The following is a 26,592-nucleotide window of genomic DNA, read 5'->3' on the forward strand; positions in this document are numbered from 1 at the left end:
GGTATATGAGCCATTATACCATGCTCTCCAAAAATGGTAACCGTACTCGTCTGCTCAAAATTAAAAACAAACTGATAGTCGGTTGTTTTTACAAATAAAGTCGGAAAGAATTCTCGATATTTTGTGGGCGTTTTTAATAAGGTAATTATTCCACTCGCGCTTGTTTGGATATGAAATGATTGCAGCCAACGCGCACTCGTGGAATGATTGTTAATTAGAGGTGTCCGGTCAGAGCGAATCGCCTGTATATAGGTTTCGTCCTTACTGTTTTAATGTGCGCTGGTGCATGTTTTTGCGTTACAGGACGCCCAGGTTGCCCCTCTGAGCCGCCTCACGAGAGAATGCAACTACAGAGGCCGTGTAACGTGATGGACGAACCCTGTTGACAATCCAGGATAAGTTCTACTGCGCGGCCATCATAGACAATAAAGACTAGAAGTTTTTGCCAAGAGGCAGCTACTTTGCTCCTAAAGAAGGCGACTACGCATCGTACATCGAGTATGGACGTAGCCTTCCGCATCCTGAGGTATTTGGAATGCACGCCAAATGTAAGCATCAGTAAGAACCAACGGGAAACCCAACCGTTGTTCAACAGCATCCTTTTGACGCAGTCTCGAACTTCCGCCAAAGGTGGAAAATCCGACGACGAGATACTCTCTGGAGTGGCTGAGGATATTTTACAGAAGAACTTTGACACGGAAGCGGCACTGCGGAAATACCCTACCACCTATACGCAGAGTATGAACACGGTATTGGTGCAGGAAATGGTCAGGTTTAACAGACTAACGAGAAGTCATGCGATCTTCGCTTATCAACATACAGAAAGCTGTTAAGGTGAGTGAACCTTCAGATAAATTGAATAGCTATTTTTATAGAGTTATTGTTTGAAGTTTTGACTAAACGTGAAGTAGAATCTTTATTCCTTTACAGTCTCTAAGGCAGACTGTGGTTATTGCGACGGGAAGTGTCTGCGCGTCTTATAGAGAGTCAGAGAAAATGACTGAAAATGACTTACTCTAGGTGTCCAATGCATAGAGAGTCAAATAAGACAGAGACTAACTCTTGATGTCTGTTTAAAGAGAGTTGACTGTATTACTGGACCCTCTCGAACTTATCGCTGACTGAAAGCAGTAAATACAGTTTCCCCTAAGGTGGAAATAGTACGTCAGGCAACCTCCGTTATTTCAAATCATTGTGCGTTCATCTGTGTGCGATATTGGGTGATATGTTGCACATTACACTTGTGTCTAGGAAATCTACCCGAGACATGTTACCGTTTCCTCTTACCCCTCCCTGCCGGGTATATATTTTGCTCCTTTTTCTATGGGGTAGGCGCACTTACAGGAAGTAGTTTCCGCTGCGTGTTTAGGAATGGGACTCAGTAAGACGGTTTACCCGACCTTTTATATGATCCCAGGGCCTGGTTGGTATGCTCTCTGAACTACAGGAGGTGACTGGCGGCATCCTTAAAGGCAAAATCCCTGGTGTGTGGATGAAGAAGTCCTACCCATCTCTTAAACCACTCAGCAGTTTACGTCAATGATCTGATTGCTCGCCTCAAGTTTCTTCAAGAGTGGTATGACATTGGAGCGCCTCCCATGTTTTGGGTATCTGGATTTTTCTTCACCCAGGCCTTCTCTGAACGGGATCAAAACAGAACTACGCCAAAAAATGCACCATTCCTGTTGATCTCCTAACGAGTTCGAGGTGGCCTCCGCGCAGACGTCCTTTGGGGTTCGTTCGTCACGCATTCATTTTGGGGAGAAAAGAATGCGTGACAAACGAACCCCAAAAGACGTCTGCGGGAAGGCTAACTTCGAGGTTCTTGAAGACAAAAAATTACGAAACTCCACCCCAGGACAGTGTCTATGTGATCGGCTTGTCCATGGAAGGCTCTCGATGGGATAGAGAAAAGAGAGTGATTGGAGAGTCGCACGGGAAAGCTTTGTATGACAGAGTGGCTGTTATGTGGCTCTAACCCTGCAAGAAGGAAGACATAGTTGACAGGCTACATTTTGTCTCCCCTGTTTACAAAACAAGCGAGAGGAGAGGTACGCTCTCTACCACAGGCCACTCCACTAACTTTGTGATGGACATGCGCCTGCCATCTGATCAGCCACAGTCCCATTGGATCATGCGTGGTGTGGCTCTTCTTTGCCAGTTGGATGATTAAGGGAGTGTTACATGCAGTATTAACGTGCACTCAACAAGTGAGCTATGCAGAATTAACGTACAACTTGTATATAGTCCTCATTCAGTTTATGGTGGTAACGTTTATATCTTGAAGTTAGAACCGACTGATATTGTTTGCTTTATTCAAGCTGGAGTAGCAACAAGTATGGTCTGTACGCTGTAAATACGCTCTTACTTTCTTAGTATTGACAAGTAGTAAATATACTGAGCGGAATGGATTTAACAATACTCCGGGGCGTGTGTTATTTTTGACCAAGTTGTTAACTTTCCGCCCTCCTTTACCGCAAGATTTTTTTTAACTTTTTGGTCTGAGGGGATATTCATCGCACGACATCTGCAAAAACACTTTCACTTCTATACTACAATGATTATTATATTCGTTATCATATTCACAATCCTCGCGGCATTCAGAGTCATTGTCTAAGAGCTTCTCAGTCAAGGGTTTTTTCCGTCAAATTCGGCATAGACCCGAAGGTTATTTTACCAGCGCCAGTTTGTTTGTTCATCCTTTACGCGGCGATGGCCGGAACCAACGATATATACGTAACAATCATAGGCGACCTTCCTGTTCTCCTAACGCCAGTTTAAACCGAGAGGCCTGGGTGTCCGCGATACGCAGCTGAATGAAATGTTCAAAATGAAATAGAAAATAGTTTGTCTCTTTAACTTATCTTTGATTGTAACCTCGTTGGTGTAGTTATATTACTCTAGCCCTCAATGCACCGCAAGTTTAAGATCGTGGATCGTTTCCAGCGCATGCGCAAACCACATTTTGCCCTCGCAAAGGTATGCAACTTTCTGGTCAACCTCGTTCCCAGGGTTCTCTCATACCCGTCCCTGGGAACGAGGTTGTCCTCAGTCCATTTACGGGTTGCGTCAAGTCAGTGAAAAAACTTAGATGTGAAATGAGCTATCTATATTATCATTAAAAAAATCATTTTTATAATGAGGACTGTTTTTGCACTTGGTCTCGTTTTGAAAGTGAGGGTTGGTTTTTGGAAGATGTTAAAGGCCCGTTGACAGCCTGAGTATCAGGTGTTTCTGGAGGAAAAAGGGGAAAAGAAAAGCGAAAATCTCCTGTCTCGTAGCTCCTTAGAAAAGCCTGATACTCAGACTAGCCTATTGAAGGACCAGTGTATAAGTGTCATATTTTGCAACTATTATTTTAAATAATGAAACGGTAGTTTAACCCGTCCAGGGCCCCCGCAGGGGGAAGGGCTGGGGGAGCCAGGGCCCCCCACTTTTTGAAAAATAAATGAATAAAATTAAGTACAGTGGAACCTCGATATAACGAAAGGTCAAGAGAGTGGCAAAATATGTTCGTTATAACGAGGTTTGTTAACTTATATGGAAAATTAAAAACTGCTCCGCAGGCCCTGCCGTCTAATCTTTGTTCAAATAACCAACCATAAGGTTTTAATGTCTATACTTTTAACTCGACGCAGATCGCACTCTGTCTTTGCAACGATTTGCCTTTCACAAAGATGGTAAGCAGGTGTGTGAACGTGTTCACTGATCAAGGAGCGCTTGTTGCGTGTTATTCATGCTTGCGTACTACAAAAGCGCTTGTTGGAACGTCTAAGGAAGACTGAAACAACCACAAGGGCGTTTAGAGAAAGTTTTCAATTTGTTTCAAATTAGCCTCTTTCCATATATATAATAGTCAAATTTTCCTCAATTCAGCACGAAAGAAGTCGGTTATTCTCGTGTTTAATGTTTTAGAAGGCTTTACTCCATGCATGTGTGTCCATGTGATCTGTTCGACGTTACATATTGTCTGTTAACTGTGCCTTTTAATGCAGCCCGTTAGGCTGTCGGAGATAGTAAGCGAATTCATGCACGAATTGTTGCTCTGTGTCATTTAAAAGTTACTATTGGAGCCTTTTTAGAGGGCTACCCATATCCCTATTGACCCTTTGTCTCACGTTTTGCGGAGAAAGCCATGACTTTGTCGGTGTTTTACCATTATAATGCTTGGACAGTACGAGTCGATCCCATCGCAACTAAGTGTCAGCAGTCCAAGCCAATTCTCCTCCGATCCAGACTTTGTGAATTTTGTTTCTTGGAATTCAGGGCAAGTCAGGGATTATTTTCAATTTCGGTTTCATCACACTAGTTAAGAGGCACGGAAGCCTAGTTGAGGTTTGAGGTTTGGTTTATGCTGCTTTCAGTCGTCTTTTCACCAGAAACATAACGAGAACATAAATTAAGAGTGCAGGAAAAGTCCTTAACGCACTGAACGCTACAGACGTTGAGGAAGGTATTTTCATTCAGCCAGCTTTTGTCTATGGCTTGCGTTACTTGCTTAGGGACGAGCTCTTATTTATTTTTCATATGATATGACCAAATAGATTCATTGCTGGCGTAAACAGTTAAGAAGTCATTACACAGCGAGAACGATACAGGGGCACCCAACGACAATTTTCGGAAAATATCTGTTCGGAAGACGATTTGAGATCTAGAATTTTCGGAACATTTGTTGTAAAACTTCTTGCTTGCCTGTCTCTCCTAAGATTTTCGAACATCTAAATAATGGTATAATTGCCTATTTAAAACGGATTTTTACCCGAAAAAGGTAACCTAGAATTTTCGGGAGCCTTTTTTATGGATGAAATTTTCGAAAAGGTAAGTTTTGATCGCTATAATTTTCGGATCACTAGACTTTCAGCTAGGAAATCCGAACAGATGAAAAATTTTTAGGGGATGAAAATATGCCTATATCTACCGTTTAAATTCTAAAATACGTTTAACAATGCTATGTTTAAGTGGTTTGAACTATATTCTCGTTGGGTGCCCCTGATGATAAAACTCTTGTTTTCACGCTTCACAGGACACCAGTCTAGAGGTAGGACAGGCTTTGATTCAGGATAAACCATTCGAACACCAAAGAGAATTTCATTTTGGTTGTATGATCCCCGTTTGGGTAGAACTAGTCGATCCGATCATAGCTAAGTGTCGGTTGTCCAAGCGAATTCGGCTCCGACGAGATTTTGTGAATAACGCCCAGCTATCAGTGACATCGTTATGGACAAAGCGGTTTTGTTTGTCGCAATTTTAGGGAAAGTCCCGGACAGATTTGCATAATATGTCACAAACAAACTTCATTTCAGTTTTGTTGAAAAAATGTTTGTATGCGAGGATGGTAGTTCTTTTTACTTTCTAAAAAAGCGAAACAGTTTAAACTTTCGTTTGTTTTGCGCCCTGTAATATTGGCGAAATGACTCTTTTCCAAAGAAAGATTTTGCTAAGATTGTTTTGACTAGTTTGAGACAAATAATGTAAACTTGCCTTATTTAAAATGGCTATTTTCGTTTTCAGTGAGGTGGATGCAAACTTCACACCATTATTATATAAAATAAACTAGCCGAGTAAAATAACACTGAATTATGCTGCTAAGCTGCATGTTGATATGTTCTCATTCATATCTGTCAGTTGATCATGCAGTTTCTTAAAATATCTTGGTACCGTTCAGGAGAGATATAAAGAGAAAAGAGAAAACGTGGTAAACTACCCATCCAAGAAAATTTGATAATCACGTGACCGTAAACAGCCCGAGAGACCGTCCGTCCGCACCACTGGCATACTATATAATAATTCAGTCAACAGGTATGGCAACCCAAATGCAACTCGAGGTTATTTTGACGGGAAATCGCATAGACACCTGCGTCTTGTAAAGTAGAAACAACTAAAGAGTCAATGAAGAGGAAGATGGAAAGCGGAAATTGTCTCTGTATCCGTGTTTTCTAAAGTATTAAGCTTAGATTAATTGTCATGTCCACAAATATGGAATATAGAGCAAGAGAAACACAGAGAAAAAGAGAAAGTAGGCGGCAGGCCTGCTAAGCTCAACGAGAAAAAGGGCGACAGAGATTTAGAGCGAGAGATAAAAAACATAGGAGACATTTTTTTTGTTGGAAGAACAACATGAAAATTTTGTAACGGCGGTGACAAAATGAGAAATGCTAGCGGCCACCAATGCAAGGTGAAAATGAGCGGCAGTGAAAAAAAAGTGAACGAAAAAAACTTGTAACTAAGAAGTTTCTGGAAGTTTCACGTCGTAGTCGTGCAAAACAACGGCAAAGAAATGTACAAAAAAAGTTTGCTGCACGTGCAAAGTTGCTTTTTTGCTAATTAGACCTATTGTTGTTTTTCACGGTTCTCCGGCGTTGCCTTCGCCGCTTAGCATTACATGATTTTATACAGAAAAGACCCGCAACTAAGAACCTGCTTTTTCCCAAGTTAGCCTAAATAGGTTCTTACATAACTGGTAATTAGGACAAATTTAGGCTATTTAGGTTCTTAAAATTAATAGGTTCTTATTTTCTGAAGGAAAAATAAATTGTAGCTAAGAGTATTTAGTGGTGTTCAGCTTATTCTTTGCAGAAAATCTGCAGACCAATACATCCCAGTAGGGATGATAAGGCACTTATGTCTCCAAAGGGGATCCTGAATGTTGACTTATCCTATTTGTCCAAGGGTACTAAAAATTTTGAAAATAAGAACCCGTTTTAAATTTTTAGGCTGATCAGGTTCTTGTATAGAGGGGGCCTAAGTGCCAATTTTAAGCCTAACAGGTTCTTAAAAACCAGGTTCTTAGTTACGGGTTTTTACTTTATTTTGTTTGAACAAACTATAAATATTATCGAGAGCTTCGCTTTTAGCCCTGGCTAAATCTATATATTACGGATACGGATATATCAGCCTCCTCCTCAGGCGCTTCGTTTTTCACAAGGTAGAGGCAAGCGACTGGTGATGAACCGCAAGGGACCATGGGAAGGGTACAGACGGCAGGGGGAAGCCCGTTGTCTCCTTCCCGCCCTCCTTTGCGCGCACAGAGAGAGAGACGTCTGGGTACGAGGCATCAGATATATGCCGCAGATGCTAGTGGAATGACTCGTTTTGGACTATTCGTTATCGGTTCGTTATCTCGACACCAAAAATGTACACATTAAGGTATTTATATTAGACATGCATTTTGGAAATCGGTTCTAACTATTCGGCATCCAGTTCTGAATTTGTTATAGCTTTTGTTTCTTGGAATGCAGGGAAAGTCCCAGATTTTTTCACATCTGATAAAGGCACGAAAGGGCGGCTGACTTCGAGGTAAGTAGCTTGGTTTATAAAAAATAAATTCATCTTAGCTTATCTTTTTCGCAGTTTCCTGAATTGCGATTGTGTATAACAGAATCATAAAACTCGACCTCGATTAGTAGGGATCGTTTGTCGTGTGATTTCAAAAGTTCGAAGCAACTCTTTGAAGAGCTCGTACAATCAAATCGTTTCGCCTTTACGAAATGGATTCCCTTAACAGAAAAGCTTATAAATATTCCCAGTTGATACAGACATGTAACGCCGGGTAGATATTGATATTAACAAAAAAAAACCCTACGTCTATTTCATGCATGTTAATTAAACTGCGTATTCCTTTCTTGGTATCGTTATCGTACGAAGCTTTGATTTCTGATCGTAAAATGCGGAGAGTCCTAAAGCTTTATTGTACTTCACTGTACTCTTAGAGATAGATTTCCTGGTAAGCTCTTGGTAGTGTAGCATACATATTATGTCAAAAACATAAATCATTTCCGTTTTTTTTTCTAATGTTTGTATTGGAGCATGTTACTCCTTTTCACTTTCTTGGAAAGCAAAACAGTTCCAAATGTCGTTCTTTTTACCGGGTTAATATTGATGGAATTAGGTTTTCAGAGCGTAAGTGTTGTAATACATCTTGGCACCGCTACATTCGATTGCTGTGTTCGTTAACCTTGCCCAGCGAAACAGCCGTTGAGGACTTCATAGCAAAGTAGGCGCCACAAAATTCTTCGGAGGAAAGTGAATACTTTGAGTTCCCCTTAATACCAAGAAAAATTCCCAATATTGGCTTGCGGTCAATAAATCCCCCCGATTTCTATTTTCATACGCGCGCTTGACGATCTTAAAAGAGAAAATAGAGGATATGGGAACAGGCTAGCCTTTCCCAAGTTTTAGAGATTTCTAGGCAATATTTGCTCCTTCCAACAAATTTTACAGAAAAAAGTCATTGGTGCCCCTGGCATGAAAGCTCCAAACGATTCATCAGTAGGACATGCTGCCTCGCGACACGTCGTGTATGTTATAGACAGTTTTCTCATGACGTCATGGCGGCCATATTGGTGTCCCAAAACAATGAAACGGCGGCCATGTTGGTGTCCCAAACAAGTCCTGTGGGAGTTGAACTCTTTTCTTATGTAAACGCTTTCTTTTGTTCCAATAAATTTGCATAAATGCTAGCCACGTGAGTGAAAACGCTGTATATCAGGGGCTAGGGTGTTTCTTTTGGGGAATCATTAACATATGGGGCTTTATTTCTTACTGCAGGGACAGTCCCAGAGTTTTCAATTTTCTCTTTCCTTTTGGTACTTCTCCTTCTCAATCTGGTGAGACAGATTTCTTGGTGAGTACGTTGATCCAGGCATTTACATTTCCTAGTTTAAGATTCGAATGTTCAGTTTCAGTTCTTGAGATGCCAACAAGGAAATTATAGAGAGAGTTGTTTGTTTCCGGTTTTTCCTTCTTCTCGGAAAGCGAAACGATTTGTTGTTGATGATCGGTGGTAGGGCAAATTAAAATTTCTTTCGTTGAGATTTCTAAATACTGGCAGACTCTACATCAGCAAAAGATTTTGAGAACTTGATTGCAAGGACACTGCCACTTTAAAGCATTGCAAAGCATTACCCGCTTAATTCAAACTATTTAGTTTGACGTCTCTTATATAACCTTGTTTATATTCGTGCACGTGCATATGAAACTTGAAAACAATGCCAGTGAATAGTGAGGACAGTTGGTTATATTTGAAGCCCTATTTAAAAGCCTTCCCAGTTTTCAATGTTCTTGAAACTTACAGGGTATATTTATTGACAATTGATCTCGGGATTGTGTAGTTTATAAAAAAATTAATCGAGCGGTTTTCTGAATAATGCGAAATTTGTAGGCATGTACCAAATTGCATGCAAAAACTGTAACAAAAGCAGCTGAACGCAGGTTAATAAAATTCTTCTTACTCGCGATCGTCGGGAGCAATTCTCTTCTTTTTTTTTTGTACGCAGTTTTCAATGGGATCAAACTACTATGAAGTGAAGCCGCTTTTCCTAAGCTTATCATTTTCTTAAAATATTAGCTAATTGTGTAGATAGTATGCTATTTCACTTTTTTATGATTCTTAAAACTTCGTTTCAAAATATTTCCAAAACGCTCCCATAAAATTTGTTCAAACTTTGCAATAATTGAGGAAATTATGGCAGGTACATACTCCCTTAAGCGATTTCTTCAAAAAACTCCTGGTACAGAGAAACACAAAGATAAATAAAAAACGTAATGGCGTCATTACGTTGCCATGGCGACTCCGATTGTAATAAAATCCTGGGCCGAGTTGTTCAAAGCTAGGTTAAGATAACCCAAGGTTAGTGCGAGATTTGAATTCAGATTTGTAAGCTTAAAAAGCATTTCAGTTTTAATTCTTTTTGTCTACAAGTTGATGATTGGAAGCTCTAAAAATAACAGAGAAAATTATCCGAGAAAATGCTTTTGAACACAAGAAAAACAAACCTGGGTTAATTTTAACCCCGGGTTAAGCGCTAATCGGCGCTCGAACAACTGGGCCCAGATCATAAAAAATTTTCATCTTTATATAATACAGTTGTGGTAACCTTTTCCTCATATCTTTACTCATGCCGACGTAGTTAATGCTCAAACTTGGGAGGTATCCCCCCCTAAAAAGTCTAATCGAGCGACCTTAAGTGCAACGCTTGGACACTACTATACCCAATATTACCTTTCAGTCACTGACCTTTTGGCTGATAAAATTGGTGAAAGAACAACGTTTGATTTTGTGCAATAGTAAATTTACTTCGTATGTTATTTTGAAAGAACATCAATTTTTCACCCACCATTTGTTGTGTCAGTTGCTGTGCTGATAATTAATATTCATAAGTATAAGTCACGTGCAGTGACTTTATATCTGATAAAACACCGCATACTAATAAGGGGAGATTTTATCGGTATAAAGTCACTGTAAGTGATGTATGTGATTATTTGATAGGTCAATGGGCTTATGAATTATTAATTAGTTTTTGAAGGATCACGCAACGCCCTCTGGGTTAGTGGGTTAATAAGTGATAGTGTTCATTTTTCGACAAAGAAAACTACCCATTTTATGAACCAGGGCGTGCCTTGAGGCAGCCCAGTTAATAAAAGCTACAGGGGATTGGGTCAATTGCTGGATGAGCTTTTTTACTTTTACGTACAGCTGTGTATTATCCCCTGAAAAGAGATGCGTATTCCAATTGAGTTTTCATAACGGACCGATGTAGTCTGAGACCAGAAAGACATAGTCGGACTCGGTGGAACTATTAACAAAGGGGAAATGTCGCATTAAGGTGTTTATTGATTAACGTCTTGCTAGTAGAGGACACAGATCAAAGAAACTTATAAAATCATAAGATATAGTTAAACAAAAATGTGGTTGTAAATTCCTCATATTTGCAGCATTGCGAGTTTTCACTGATGCTGAGCTTTTTAAGTCCCTGAATTTGGGACCTGCAGCCTAGATTACAGGCTCTTTGCTGTAAAACTGATGGCAAGGTGTTTGAAAACTGAATAAATTAAAAACGGAAAATAAATAACAGTTGCTTGTCTTGTTCAGCAAACGCGTTGAACTCGTATTAGAATGGATGTGACATGGAAGACAGAGTCTTCCCTCAGTACCTCACAACCTTATCCCCAGACGCGGGCTCGTTACCCGTAGAAAGAAAATACATATAAAAATTTGATAACTAACCTGTTTGGTTACGATAGTTGATAAAGTTTTCGCTCTATGGAAAACGGAACGCATATCAAACATTAAATACCCTAGGTGACCTACTGAGCTACCTCCATGATGTCAATCTTTTGGCAGTCATTAGAGTGACAGAACAAAAGATGAAATAATGAAGTTTCTGATTGGTCAACAAGGGAAACATTAACAGTTTATAGAGTGTCAATAGAGGCTATACAACACAGTACCAGGCAGTACCGAATCCTCTTTGGAAAAGCGAGGAAGTGTGAAATAGAAACGCAGGCAAAATGGCTGACAACCGGACAAAATTATTGTTAACCATCAGTGAAATTGCTCGTGCAATTTTAACTTTTGAAACATCACTCGTGCCATAAATAAAGAAATGTACTCAAATTCATACGATTTTCTATACTTACTACATTTATGGTTAAAATGTTAGTACATTTGTGGTTTATAATTTATTACATTTATGGTTCGGGTTTTCGTTACATTTATGGTGGATATTACATTTATGGTTAGTGCTACTGTTATTGAGAAATTATTGAATGAGGCTGAGTAGGAAGTGAAGTTTGTGTGAAGAATAATACAGATTGAGGAGGATGTTATCGGCCGAGGTGGATGACATCCTCCAAGATCTGCATAATTCTTTTCATCTTACGAAAGCGGAAATCAATAATTGTTTTATTAGTCATTCAAAATATTTCTAATTTTTTATAACAAGCTTACCTTCTCGAAGACTTTCTTCAAAACTTTGGCCTATTTCTCGGCATGGTTTCACGATATAACATACGTTTTTCCTTAAAGATACTCCTCGAAAGTGAACAACATCCGATCCCTCCAGGGATACGTTCTGCGTATTCTTGCATTTCTTAACATAGCTCAGGAATAAAGAGCTAGGCTGCCGCGGCATTTACATGACGGCCAAGGAAGCTGTCATGTAGGTTAAAAAAATGACTTATTTCAGGGAATTTTCCTATCTAAACAGCTCATGTATTAGAAAAAGTAATTCTTTAATGTGTATGAGTTCTTCGAAGAATAAATTCACGCTTTTGTAGCAAAACTCAGTAACAGATGTTTCTGTTGGTTTCCTTCCGCCATGTTGGAGCTCATCCGGATGAGCACCATCATGGCGTCTCCATACAAATTTCCATAAATTTGGGTAAAACGTTTCTTCGAATATCTCGTATACGAAATATTCCTCTGACCTGAATCCTGGCGAGGGTCTTTGCATATATTTACCTCCTTTCATTTCCCAGTTTCTGGACTTTATCTATTGAACAGTTTTGATTTTGATTTTTATCTATTTTGAATGGCGTGACACTGAAAACCAGCAATACCTATAAGAACTCAAATTTAATTCTCAAAACCACTGAATGAATGATTTACAAAGTACTTTCCTTATATTATCTGCATCTTTTTCCTCCACTAGCTGCTGTTTCTCTTCAGGGATGACTTTGAAAATCGTTTCTTTTTAGCTTGAGGCTTCATGTTTGTGCTGTTGACTGTTGACTGTTCATTCACGAAAAAGAAAACTGACAGCGTTTTCCCGCCCTCTGTCACAGAGCTGGGAGATAACATCGACCTATTAAAACCAGATGAGTCATCGATATGTCAGCGGCATCTTACACAATGACTGAAATGATCCCGTCGACTTCCGCTCACTTGATCGATCGCAGCGAGGATGTTATATTTGCGTTAATTCGAGTTATAAAACGGTCAATGTTGTCGTTTCCGGGTCATATCACTAAAAAAGGTTAAATCTGTAATAGACTCAGCTGTATTGCATTGAACGACGTGGCTTATGGTCTTCCCAAGGAAAGCTGGTTTCGGTCGATGTTATTTAGTGTCAACACGTCACGAAATCCTATCTAACATCGACCGAAACCTAACCGGAACTCGGCCGCGCCTACGAAAAAACCGAAATAAAATAAATCACGCGACAACAACACTTATAATCCTTATATTCCTGACCTACCTCAGTAAATTTTACATGAAAGCTTGATTATCTTGCCTAAGAAGTTTAACTTTTCAGTTAAAAAGACGTTAAGAATCTTGTTTCCACTTTCTTACTCGTAAAGTATTTTTTTCTCAAGGTTAAGAAAAAGCGTCATGGACAACATCTTGGAGATTCGACAGACCATTCATATTGGTGTAGTCGTTGCAACTTTCCTTTTCAACACTGGACGTATTATAAAAGCAATAGACATCTTTAACGAATGTTTGGTGCTCCTTAACGGTAAAGCCCTAGAGACAATCAAAGAACTTACCACACCACTTTTTGTCTATGTATACCGTAAACTTCTTGATGGCTATACTCGTGTGTACGATCACACCCGTGCGATAGAATGTGGTAAAAAGCTTCTAGTGACACTACACAATAGTGGCCAAAAAGGAGTAGAAGGGATAACATTACTTAAACTAGCGAACATCTACCATCAAACAAGCAAATACGAGGAAGCAAAACAGATTTACCAGAAGGCACTCAGCATCATGATTGAGGCTGGAAATAATCGCGGAGTTGGAACATGTTACGGAAATCTAGGAACCGTGTTTCTTTCTGTTGGTCAATATACTAGGGCTGAAGCATACCTTCAAACAGCACTAGTGATCAGGAAAGAAATCGGTGACAAACAAGGAGAAGCAACAGATTACGGAAATCTAGGAACTGTGTTTCATTCTGTTGGTCAATATACCAAGGCTGAAGAATACCTTCAAAAAGCACTAGTGATTAGGAAAGAAATCGGTGACAAACAAGGAGAAGCAGTAGATTACGGAAATCTAGGAACTGTGTTTCAATCTGTTGGACAATATACCAAGGCTGAAGAATACTTTCAAAAAGCACTAGTGATCAGGAAAGAAATCGGTGACAAAGAAGGGGAAGCAGCAGATTACGGAAATCTAGGAACGGTGTTTCAATCTGTTGGTCAATATACCAAGGCTGAAGAATACTTTCAAAAAGCACTAGTGATCAAGAAAGAAATCAGTGACAAACAAGGAGAAGCATCTGCTTACGGAAATCTAGGAACTGTGTTTCAATCTGTTGGACAATATACCAAGGCTGAAGAATACCATCAAAAAGCACTAGTAATCAGGAAAGAAATCGGTGACAAACGAGGAGAAGCAGCAGATTACGGAAATCTAGGAACTGTGTTTCTTTCTGTTGGTCAATATACCAAGGCTGAAGAATACCTTCAAAAAGCACTAGTGATCAGGAAAGAAATCGGTGACAAAGAAGGAGAAGCATCAGATTACGGAAATCTAGGAACTGTGTTTCAATCTGTTGGTCAATATACCAAGGCTGAAGAATACCTTCAAAAAGCACTAGTGATCAGGAAAGAAATCGGTGACAAACAAGGAGAAGCAGCAGATTACGGAAATCTAGGAACTGTGTTTCATTCTGTTGGTCAATATACCAAGGCTGAAGAATACCTTCAAAAAGCACTAGTGATCAGGAAAGAAATCGGTGACAAACAAGGAGAAGCAGTAGATTACGGAAATCTAGGAACTGTGTTTCAATCTGTTGGACAATATACCAAGGCTGAAGAATACTTTCAAAAAGCACTAGTGATCAGGAAAGAAATCGGTGACAAAGAAGGGGAAGCAGCAGATTACGGAAATCTAGGAACGGTGTTTCACTCTGTTGGTGAATATACCAAGGCTGAAGAATACTTTCAAAAAGCACTAGTGATCTTGAAAGAAATCGGTGACAAACAAGGAGAAGCAGCAGATTACGGAAATCTAGGAACTGTGTTTCTTTCTGTTGGTCAATATACCAAGGCTGAAGAATACCTTCAAAAAGCACTAGTGATCTTGAAAGAAATCGGTGACAAACAAGGAGAAGCAGCAGATTACGGAAATCTAGGAACTGTGTTTCAATCTGTTGGTCAATATACCAAGGCTGAAGAATACCTTCAAAAAGCGCTATTGATCACGAGAGAAATCGGTGACAAACAAGGAGAAGCATCTGTTTACGGAAATCTAGGAACTGTGTTTCATTCTGTTGGTCAGTATACCAAGGCTGAAGAGTACCTTCAAAAAGCACTAGTGATCTTGAAAGAAATCGGTGACAAACAAGGAGAAGCATCTGCTTACAGATATCTAGGAACTGTGTTTAAATCTGTTGGTGAATATACCAAGGCTGAAGAATACCTTCAAAAAGCACTAGTGATCGATAAAGAAATCGGAGACAAAGCTGGTGTTGGAGCTTCATACTTAAATCTGGGAAAACTTTGTGCAGAATTTCAACTTACTGCAAAGAGTCAAGAATTTGCTAATAAAGCACGTGAGATAAGTTACGAAATAGGGGACATTGAAATGCAGTTTAACAGCCACCTTACAATTGCTCTGAACGTGTTAGTGGCAGGAGGAAGCATAACTGAAGTTCGACGAAATCTGCATGAAAGCATTCAGAAGTGCGAAGAACTGCGTGATTTTTTAAGAGTGAAAGATCCATTCAAAATTTCTTTTTTTGATGAGCATGTGTCCCCTTACCTTCTTCTTTGTAGGTTGTTAATTGCTACAGGTGGTTATTATGAAGCTCTTTACGTTACCGAGCTTGGACGATCCAGAGTACTGACAGACGTACTTTCAGATAAGTACTCTGTGGAAAAAGGGGTATCAGTCAACCCACAGTCATGGATTGGTATTGAGAACATTATGAACAAAAATGCACTTAGTTCTTGTCTTTATGTTTCCTGCTTCGATGATGATATGTACTTTTGGATCCTTAAGCCAAACAAAATGATAGTTTTTCGACAAACGAGTCTCAAAGAAAGTGCAGATAAAATGTTTGGAAGTCAGACATTTGGTGGCTCTGTTGATCTACGTCAAGACCAATGCGAAGATCGATCATTATTTTCATGTGTAAGTTCCCCGCTATCATGCAAACCATCTCAGAATGACAGCTTCGAATCTTTGCGTCTTATCGAGGAAGAGGAAGGCGAAAATCACGACTCTAAACCTTTAACCCTTGCTGATGGTTATAGCATGATAGTCGCTCCTGTAGCTGACTTACTCCAAGAATCAGAAATCATTATTATACCGGATAACTTGTTGTATCCAATTCCTTTTGCTGCTTTAATGGATGATAATGGACAGTATTTATCGGATACTTTCAGGATTCGCATCGTCCCTTCCTTGACAACTCTTAAGTTGATTCAGCTCAGTCCAGCAGACTACCATAGTAAAACCGGTGCACTGATCGTAGGGGAGCCAGACGTTAGTGATGTATACTACCAAGGTAAAATTCTACAGTTAAACCCACTGCCTGGGGCGAGAAAGGAAGCAGAGATGATTGGGCGACTGCTCGGTGTTCAACCGTTGCTTGGAAAGGATGCAACTAAGCAGGCAGTCCTGGAAAGCATGCATTCAGTAAGTCTCATTCACTTCGCTGCTCATGGTTATGCCGAACGTGGAGAAATAGCTCTTTCCCCTATCAGCTCCTGCGAAACTCCACACGAAGAAGACTACTTATTAACGATGGCTGAAATTTCACAAGTTCGACTAACAGCCAAGCTGGTTGTCCTTAGCTGCTGTCATAGTGCAAGTGGTCAGATTAGAGCTGAGGGAATTGTTGGAATCGCTCGAGCATTCCTAGCATCGGGTGCACGCGCCGTGCTGGCGGCGTTGTGGGCTGTAGATGACAAAGCTACCATGTGGTTTATGAATCATTTCTACGACAACCTTGTTCATGGTGAAAGTGCCAGTGAATCACTTCATCAGGCCATGAAGTCGATGAGAGAGACTGGCTTTTCTGACATCATGCAGTGGGCACCCTTTATGCTGATTGGAGATAATGTGACATTCAAAGGTTTGTATTTGATATCATTTTTAGGTTTTTAGTTATCTTAGTCAAAATTTGTGAAATTAATGTTCGTGACACTACACATCATTTTGAAAAATACTATTAAGGGAGTTATACTGAGTTTTCTTAGTTTTTTATTTATTTATTGTCTTTTCCAACCCTGTTTATGGAAGTGAGGCATCTGGAGAGAAGGCCGAATTTAATTATTTTCCGATTTTTATGGAATATTTCTTAAAGCATGCTCGAATCTATAACTAACTAAAACGAAAATGTAGAAAACGATAGTTGAGATTCCAAATGGCATACGAAGACAATTTATTAATATACCGTTTCACAGAGAAGAGAAGTAAGTGTTAAACACACTTTTTCTGGAGGGTGTACCTGATGAAAGACAAAATGTAGCCTGTTCCAGGTTCCGCGACTGAGTCGCTCCGCACGCCTTTCACCGCTTCATCCCTACTATCTGAGAGCCTGGAACAGGCTAAAAAAAAAGCTGCTAGTATTTTTAGTCTTAAAAAGATTCATCCTCAGGGAACCAGAGACAGCGCAGAGGGTATACGTACTAATTACCGGTGGGCGAGAGTTTGAAACCAAACGGGAAGATTACCTGGGCACTTAATCTAACCCAAGCAGGTGGAGAAGCATTTGATTTTGCAACTTCTATTTTATGCAGGTATTTTTCTGGCAAATGAGCTAAGGCCAACTCCCTTGTCGATTTCGTGTGTTGTTAAAAGGAGGTTTTTTGTCATCAATCGCCTCTTTTATGATGCTTGTTCCGCGGAGAAGTCGAAAGATTTAATATGCCCTCAAGAAAGTATTTCATTCGATTCGATTGGGTTTTACAATACGTTTTGCTTTAGTTCTCTTCGTAGTCGCGATTTTGTACCAGAGGAGATGGCTGATATTCTGGGCAACCATTGCACAGGCTTCTCGGGCTGCTCGGGCGGCAAGGGATAGCATGGTTGGCTTGATATCAATCTCCTGCTTCAAGCTATAATCTGATCAGTATACAAACAGCAAACGAATCGAAAGAATTTGAAATAAAGTAAAATATTCTCACTGCATACATAATTGGCCGGTGACGCGGGAGTTAAGTAACTCTTTTAAATTCCGTGGTGTTGGGCCTGCGCGCTCGTGGCATGATGCATTGCGGCCCTTGGTTAGAATTGCTTAGTTTTTGCCCGCCTCTTAGTTACTTCAACGGGGTTCAGTGGAAGTGACTTAGAAGTTTCGTCCCTCCCACCTCCCCTGGTGGCGGCTGACGTCGCTTACTCTCATTATTCGGCATGCCTCTTATTCTGCCAGTCGCGGCAGTCGCGGTTGCCTCCCTTAAATTAGTTCCCCGTGTCGGAACACTAGGTATGCAATGCGAATATTATACGAATCACATTTAAGCTGAAAGTGATACAATATGACTTTACTGAATTTTTAGCATATAAATGATTCCTCAAAGTGTAAAGGTTTTGTTCTTTGTTTGACTTTGAAAAAATCTGTGTCAGATATTTAGGTGAAACATTTAGCGCAACGAGCAACAGAAGCATGTTGATCGATGGCTAAAAAAATCGTGCAAAGAATACATACAAAAGGGAACCGTCATGATTGTTTTTTTTTTATTTCTATCGCAGGTGCATTTGATAAGAGCAGTTTGAAATATGGCGAAGATGCAACGGAAACAAAGAACTTGTAAACTGAGAGGAAATATGTTCAAGTTGACAACTACTGTCACAGCTGTACATAAATGTATATACCTAGGATCTCAATGAAGTAGTCTTGTCTGAGACCCTAAAGTGAACAGGTGATAATTGTACTTTTTAAAGCAGGCGCCATTTTGATACGTTACGGGGGAAGGTGACGCATGAGCTGAGGAGCGTGGAGCACAAGGAGAGGGGATAGCCAGGACCAGTTAGTCGTCCTCATAGTGGAGACGTCAAAGTTGTATAGACCTTCTGAACCTATGTCTACTATATTAGTCAGGGCTTCTTTCGTTCCACGTGACTTCTGCTACTCTCGTCAAGGCCTGCCCTTCAATTTACGCTTGCTTCAAATAAGCTCAATCACTTACATGCCTTACATGAACACAAGTATTACTTTGGTTTGATAAACTTTGTAAATGTACTGTTCTTGACAAACGTGATGAAATGCCAAGTAGATATCTAAGTTATAATATGATTTTTCTCAGTTAGTTCCGTCACACCATCAATGGTCAAAGGCCTTGGATGAAGGCAAACAGGTGGACGTTGTTTTCCTGGACTTTGCAAAGGCTTTTGACAGAGTAGCACATAATATCCTGCTGCAAAAATGTGTAATTTTGGCATCTCCGATGCGCTTTGAATTGGTGTAAGGAATATCTCACCGACCGAGTTGTCATAGAGTTGTCATAGAAGGAATAAATTCTACATGGTGTGCTATTCGATCGGGCGTACCTCAGGGCTCCTTATTGGGCCCTTTGTTCGTTGTTATTTTCATTGGTGATTTGCCTGAAGTAGTAATGCCTGGAAACTGTGTGTCATTAAATGCTGACGACTGCAAAACATCCAGGATTATAAACTTTCCAGCTGATCATTCCGTATTTCAATCAGGGCCCAGTTGTTCGAACGCCGATCAGCGCTAACCCGAGGTTAAATGTTAACCCAGGTTTCTTTTTCTTTTTATCAAAAGCACACTATCGGATAATTTTCTCTATTCTTTTTATAGTATCCAGTCATCAAATTGTAGGCAAAGAGAATTAAACTGAATTTGCTTTTTAAGCTCTCATATCCGAGTTCAAATTTCGCACCAACCGTGGGTTACCTTAACCCAGCTTCGAACAACCCGGCCCAGATCCCGACAAACTAATGCGATCTGCAATCTGTCTTGGAGCACTCATATTGATAAAATATCGAATAAGGCCAACAAGATCCTAGGTCTAAGGGACCTGTAAAGGATTTCAAGATGTTTCCACATTGAGAACTCTGTATCTTGCCCTGGTCAGATCACAGTTAGAGTATTGCAGTGTTGTGTGGTCACCACACTTATCTAGAAATATTTCTAAGTTGGAGCGAATTCAGCGAAGGGTAACTATAGTAAGTTTATTTCGAAGATCATGATGATTACGAACAACGGAGAAAAAAGCTCAATTTGTTGTCGTTAGAACAAAGGAGATTTTTATTTGACGTATTATTCCTGTATAAAGCCCTGAATGACTATATAAATATTGATCTATCTACATATGAAAATTTTTTTCAGATTCTGATCGGTATCCTTTAAGGGGAAAAGATGAATGTACTCTTAAAAAGAATTATACTAGAACGAATATATTTAAGTTTAGTTTTTTCAATAGGATCGTGGACATTTGGAACACTCTATTATTGCTTGTTCGTCAGGTAACAACTATTGCTAGTTTTAAGGAAGGAGTGAGGGAGTTTTTAGCTGGAAATGTGTGAGGTTTTTATTATTATTATTATTATTATTATTATTATTATTATTACTATTATTTTATTGATTGCTTTTTTTTGTACATATCTCCATATGCGTTTTCACATTTTTAATTGTCTGTCTTATTTAGTCTTAGTTTTTATGATATGAATATTTTTTTAGAAGGTGAATTGTCTTGTATTGGGTCTTTAACTCTTTTACAGACCGTCCTTATGGCAATGCCTTTGTATTTATCACTTACGTGAAACCGTTTGCCATTAAATTGTAATAAATAACAAAAGTGTTCTCTGGAATTAAGTACTCTTTGCCAGGGGCACCCATCGACGGTTTCCTCCTAAATACCATGAAAACACTTTTTAGGCTAAGATCTCTTGAAATACATTCTATACAAGAGACTATAAAGGGGACAGAGAGGGCATCCCCCATATACACCGTATTCCATAGGTAATTCGTCTCGAGTTATTTTTAACACCACAGATCTCAAGGGGGATTAGACAACACAGCCAATCACATAGCGCGAATGTGTTCCGCGTGGATGACCCACGCTGAGAGCCACGCGTCCTTCACGAAATGACGCAGAACAAAATGGGGGAAGACGCGGAGAGCGATTTTGCTATTCCTTTTGTCGACGAAAACGACTACAGCGAGATTTCTGCGAAAGCTGTGTCAGCGAAACCGAAATTAAAAAAGAATCGCCCTTCCTCTCTTGTATAGAGCTAACAGTAGAGCAGGGAAATCCTTAACACACTGAATATTCTCTCAGGATCATTTATAATTTACAGTTTGAAGAGAGCAATTTCTGGTTTGATGTTTATTTTTTTCAGTCTTTATAGCGATTATTCCTACCCACTTACTTTGTCAATTGTAGGCGAACCCTCCTAAAGCTGAATTTCAAGGGACAATATTCAAGCTCAGAAAGAGAAATAAAATTTCGTCGTTGCTTATTTACGTCCTCCATAAAACGCGAAATTAGGCATTTTCACGTCGTAGTCGTGCAAAAACGGGAAAGAAATGAACAAAAAAAGTGTGTTGCACGTGCGAAGTTGTTGTTTTGCTAAGTAAACCTATTGTTTTTTTGACGTTCTAGTTGTCGTCCGCGTCGTTGGATCTTAAACTCCCTAAATTGTACAAACGACCGGTTTCAATAGACCGGCGAAATTTCTCATTTTATTAAAGCACTGAGGTTACGACAACTTCGAGTTAAACTGATTTCACGGGTTGTCAAAGAGTCCAGCGATTCCTTTTTCCCAGGTGAGCGCCGACTCATTTCGCTTCAATATTCAGGAATGCTCTCGATCTTTTTACGCTTTCATTGCCTCTCGCCCGACATGTTTTGCACGGCGTTTGGTCATGCGAAACCTCCACGAAACATCCACGCCTCGCGCGAGGTAACTTTATCCCGATTCTAAAACTAACTCGAGACGAATTACCTATGGAATAGGGTGTATATGGGGGATACCCTCTCTGTCCCCTTTATAGTCTCTTGATTGTATATCTATTCAGTCATCCTAGGGGTGCTTGAGTCTTTTCAACATTGCAAGGGCTTCCTCTCTCCATCATATTTTTGAATCCGAAAATAGTTTTAGGTTTCCTTTTTTCTACGAAAAATAGCCTAACCTAGGGAGTGAAATGTGAAAAATTAAACTTACTTTAGAAAATCGTAGGAAATTTATTTCCGAAAATTGTACATGAATGGAACGGTCATCTAGAAATTTTTAGCTGTCCTCAAATAAAAGAAAATTCTAGGCAGTATTTGCTTCTCCGAACAGATATTTTACAGAAAACCGTCGTTAGGTGCCCCTGCTTTGCGTCAATACGATAATTACGGTATTGTTTTTAAGCTTTTTTTATTTGTCTAAGATCAATCACCACCACAATGTTTCACTGATTACTGTTTTAGAGTAGTGACAGTGTTTAGCGGAAAGTTCTAAAACAATTCAGCATGATGGCGAGTCTTAGAGGACACAAACAAAGAAAGTGAATAAAAATGTTTGTGTCCTCTAAGACTCGCAGCTGTCGTGCTGAATTTTTATATATCGAAAGACCCCCCATTAGTGACTGATAAGGCTTAACAACTCAGGCGATGTACGAAATTGTATTCTCCCGTTTTGGATGGGGGCGTTTTCCAATCCTTTACGCTGCCCTGTCTTACCTGCTAGGGGTGACCCTTTTTTTTCAAACGTAACTAAAAAACTGACAGCAATGAATGGGTGGGTGCTCACTAGAATTTAGAAGTTGGGCTTTATTCTGAGATGGTCCTTTTACAGCATTATGAACCCGGTTTATGAAACGGAACACACACATCGGTCTAGTTGTATGGCATATCGCTCCACGAGTTTCCCAAAGACGTCCTGGAAGATCATAGGTGCAAATCCCGTTGGAATATTCAAAATTGTAGAGAAGTACTTCCACCGGTGGGATGCCCTTACTATACCATTGAGGTATAAGAGACTCTCCTTGGTTTTGAACTATATTCTCTTTGGGTGCCCCTGCTGTTTTCTGAGCTAAAGCGCTCATCAAGTAACTTTATTTAAGAGAAGAGGCTATTTACTGAACAGGATTAGGGGTCAAACCCAAGCTAACCCAAAGCTTTATTTCAATAGTATACAAAAGTCCGTTAGAAGGCGTTTAAGACTGAAACCCTCTTCAAATTGTACAGAAGAACTTCCACCGGTTGGATGCCCTTACTACAATTGAGGTATGAGACTCTTCTTGCCATACTGGGTCATACAACTATGTTCTTATCCTATTACAGGTTCAGTGATAGGTGTGAATGATAATTATATATCAAAAGCAGCAAAAGTCTGCCACGATTTTGAACACACACATCGGTCTAGTTGTATGGCATATCGCTCCCCGAGTTTCTCATAGATGCCCTGGAAGATCATAAGTGCAAATCCCGTTGGAATACTCAGAACTGCTTGTGTGTTTCTTAGTTTTTCAATATTATAGCATCAATTGAAATAAATCAGGTGGTTGAGAAGTTTTTTCTACCTTTTAGCAGGAAGTAAAATTTTCATTCCGTATTTATTGGGCTGATGCCTTTATCTATACACTTCAGTTTTACACGAAGGATTTTTCACTTACTGTTGGTAACTAAGGTTCGATTATTTGAAAAGTCCCCAGTAAGGAGAGAGAACCTGAGAACGAGGTTACTTTCTGGTTCGTCAATAGGCTGGTTTCATTACTTATTTGTTTGGAATAAAATTTACTTTTTTCTCACCCATGAACCTTGATATTTCATGAATTTGGATCAAGTACTCGAGAAACGCGAAACGAGTGCTCTGAAAGCTCGCGCGCAAAACTCGCGCGCTGATTGAGACTGGGCACTAAAAGAAACAAATATGGCGACGGAGCACGCAGAACATGTTTGTAGTTAAATTGGACCTGAAGTGACATTTTTAGACTCCAGGTACTCGTATATCACCTCGATCGGCTCTTTAACTTATTCGTCAACACTTGGCTTTATTTATGGCAAAGAAATTCACGGACGTGGCTTGGCTGAAGGTCTCGCACAGGTCTTGTGAGGTATGCTCGAACTTAACTTAAACTTTAAGGCTTTGACCCATTCGCCCCTGAACCGCCCGTAACCGCCCGTGCGGATCCAGGTCCTTTCTACCTTTTTAACGGTCAAGGACAACTTTCTTCGCTAACTTGTGCAGAGTGAAGAGATCTTTCAAACCATACCAGAATGAGCACAATTCAGTCAAGGACACCGGAGAAAGAAGCAAAAAACCACGTGACATTGACCTGAAAATCGCCATGAATATCTTGTTCCATTGCTCACCTACCTTTCCTTTCACCTAATCCTAAGATCCTAAAAGCTTTCCTAAAAACTCTTCCCACCAAAATAAAGCCTACTAAATGCCCAGCAAGAGAAAAAAAAAAATGAGGCAAGAAAAGCGAACAAAGAAGGGAGGAGAGAAAGAGAAAAGTAAAAGTCAAGACTGCTGTGTCACTTTTAAACCCAAAAACTATCTCGAAATTTTGCTTTCTGCGCATGCCCGAACTTCGCAAGCTGTTATTTTGCATCTGGATCAGAAGGCCGCGAAGTGTACGACCTGTAAACTGGTTTGTGGTAAGTTTTAGCTCTTTATAGCACGACAGTGACCAGAAAACCACTCGACTAGCTTCAACACGCGTTTTTCGGCAAAATCTCCAGGAGCGAATGGGTTAACACAGAAAATGTTGGTCTCATGAGCATGAAATATTTAGATAATTTTAGTGAAAGGGTTAAGCTGATGTTTTAAACCTGATCACTATCAGGTAATTTTAAGTTAGCCCTTCTCCGGACATTTACCATCCCCATCTACAGTGAAACCTGTAATTTGTGGATACCCACGTGACCTTAGTTGGTGTTCCCTGAATACAGTCTCGCTTTGCAGAAAAAATGGGAAGAAATTCTTTAAACAAAGTGAGGCATTCGTTCACTTAATGTAATATAGGGTGATCGCTTAATATGGGCTTCACTAACAAAGAGGCCCTCTTGCAGACCTCTCGACTGTTCACAGTCCCCTATTTTTTCGTGAGATAGTTTAGATATACTGCCTCTTACTGTCACGGCTATCTTGATTTTCAAATGTGCTGAGTGGGCAGGCATCGGGGATTATAGCTCCCCCTAAGTAGTTTTGACAATCATGCAAGATGGCAGCCTGTAATGCAAAGCGCTGGATCTCGATGATCTTACAGAAAAATAGAGGACTGTGAACAGTCTAGCAGACGTCTCAACACCAAAAGACCAAAAACCTGGAGATCGAGGTCAAAAAACCTGGAGATCTAGGGAGAAACCAGGAGGTTTATCTATGGCGTCAAAAAGAACTAAAACCAGGTGTAAGAAAGACATGAAAAGGAAAATTGATCGCTAAGAATACGTTTAACAGGATACGAACCTTCCCATTCAGTTTTGAACTTTGTCTTCGCCTGATGAATTTTCATCGTCTCGCACCATTTTGACATCGTATACGAAACGTATCTAAATGCAACAAACTGGTAACGATCACCTTATTTGGCATTATTTTATCTTGTCAAAAAGACGATCAAATGTGGCGAATAGAGATGAATATGCCTGAGAACTGTGGATTTCTACATAACTGACACATGAAAATCAGTTTTTCGAGGCAAAAATGAAAATATTCAAAAAGTGTATTCCATCGGCTTGTGAATCTGTTTACCGTGAGATTTTTGTGCCTCATTGTGAGACCATGAGATTGTCCTCAAAACTTGAGACTTGAGAGGTCTGCTCTTGGATGGGGGGAGGGTTGTCCAATGCTCTGACAAATTTATGCATGGCATTGTGTTGTTAGGAAAATTCTGTACAAAAGTATAAGAATAAAGAACAAAAAATAGAATGAGAATTAAACAAAGCCATGCATAAGTTTGTCGGAGTGTTGGACAAGTATGGGTGGGGGGAGGAGGATATGTATGTCCCTAGTCTGAATTTCAAATACGGTCATCTCCCATTTTGAGGAGTAGGCCATGTTCCTCTGCCCGGTTGGTATTAAACAATGTGCATAAGTGATTACACATGTTTGATAGAACTGTAAACACTACCCATGTTGCAATTTCATGTAGCCTTATGTTGCTTTTTCAAGGCCATGTTGCTAAAAATGTGTAATAATAGCCTGCACATATGTGCGAAGCTCCTCAGAGATCTTAGGTATTAAACTTATTAACACTTATTCCTTGAGCCTGAATGGGGTCTGAGTCAATAGTCCATGAGGATGAAGGCTGAATAGGCTATTGACTCAGAGGCCATCAGGGCAAGAGGAATAATTTATTGTTTTAGTAAAATCTAACTAGTTGGTAAAAAATATCAAGACAAAACAACTTAACCTATTTAAAGCTAGACTTTAATCTTTTTTTGCTGCCAAGAAGCCGGTGCTTTTTGCTACTAGTGGGCTATAACATATAGCCTAGTAGTAGTCCAACCAATCAGAATGCAGCATAGATAATAGACCACTGGTTGGATTTTACTAAAGAATAATATCTTACCCTTTGGGTGAGCTGATTTTCCTGCAATGGTAGAGGTACGCTGCTGAAGCCTTTAAAACCCGTATTTTCAATCCTACGCTTGTCTCAACACTGTCAGTGAATTTCAGGATCTTCTCTTTGTTTTTGTGTATATCTGAGATCTGCTGCTTGCTGATTTTAAACTTGAGTGCTAAATTTGTTCTTTTTTCACTTTCCTCCAAATGTGAAATAATGGTTTGCTTATCCTTTATTGAAATAACAGACTGCTTTCATTGCATAGACATGGCAGTCATTTGAGTTTATGATCGAACCAATGTGGAATCAAGCATGACATTCCCTTAGCAACATAACAATTGAGCATATTAGAATTCAGCTGAATAATTGTTCATCTTGTGCCACTTGC

General features: G+C 39.8%; 1 protein-coding gene and 1 pseudogene across 1 annotated transcript in view; both read left to right on the forward strand.

The window, feature by feature from the left end:
- Positions 1-19,414, forward strand: part of LOC140924805 (uncharacterized) — a 39,208-nt gene extending 19,794 nt beyond the window's left edge. The window contains exons 3-4 of the mRNA XM_073374811.1: positions 13,502-16,811; positions 18,431-19,414. Of these exons, the coding sequence (XP_073230912.1) occupies positions 13,502-16,811; positions 18,431-18,492 (3,372 nt within the window). The 3' untranslated portion in view covers positions 18,493-19,414. The remainder of the gene's footprint in view (positions 1-13,501; positions 16,812-18,430) is intronic.
- On the forward strand, positions 34-1,543 carry LOC140924956 (dynein axonemal heavy chain 7-like; annotated as a pseudogene).
- Positions 19,415-26,592: the final 7,178 nt, after the last annotated feature.

The sequence above is a fragment of the Porites lutea genome, chromosome 14 (genome assembly GCF_958299795.1).
Source record: "Porites lutea chromosome 14, jaPorLute2.1, whole genome shotgun sequence".
Classification (NCBI taxonomy): Eukaryota; Metazoa; Cnidaria; class Anthozoa; order Scleractinia; family Poritidae; genus Porites; species Porites lutea.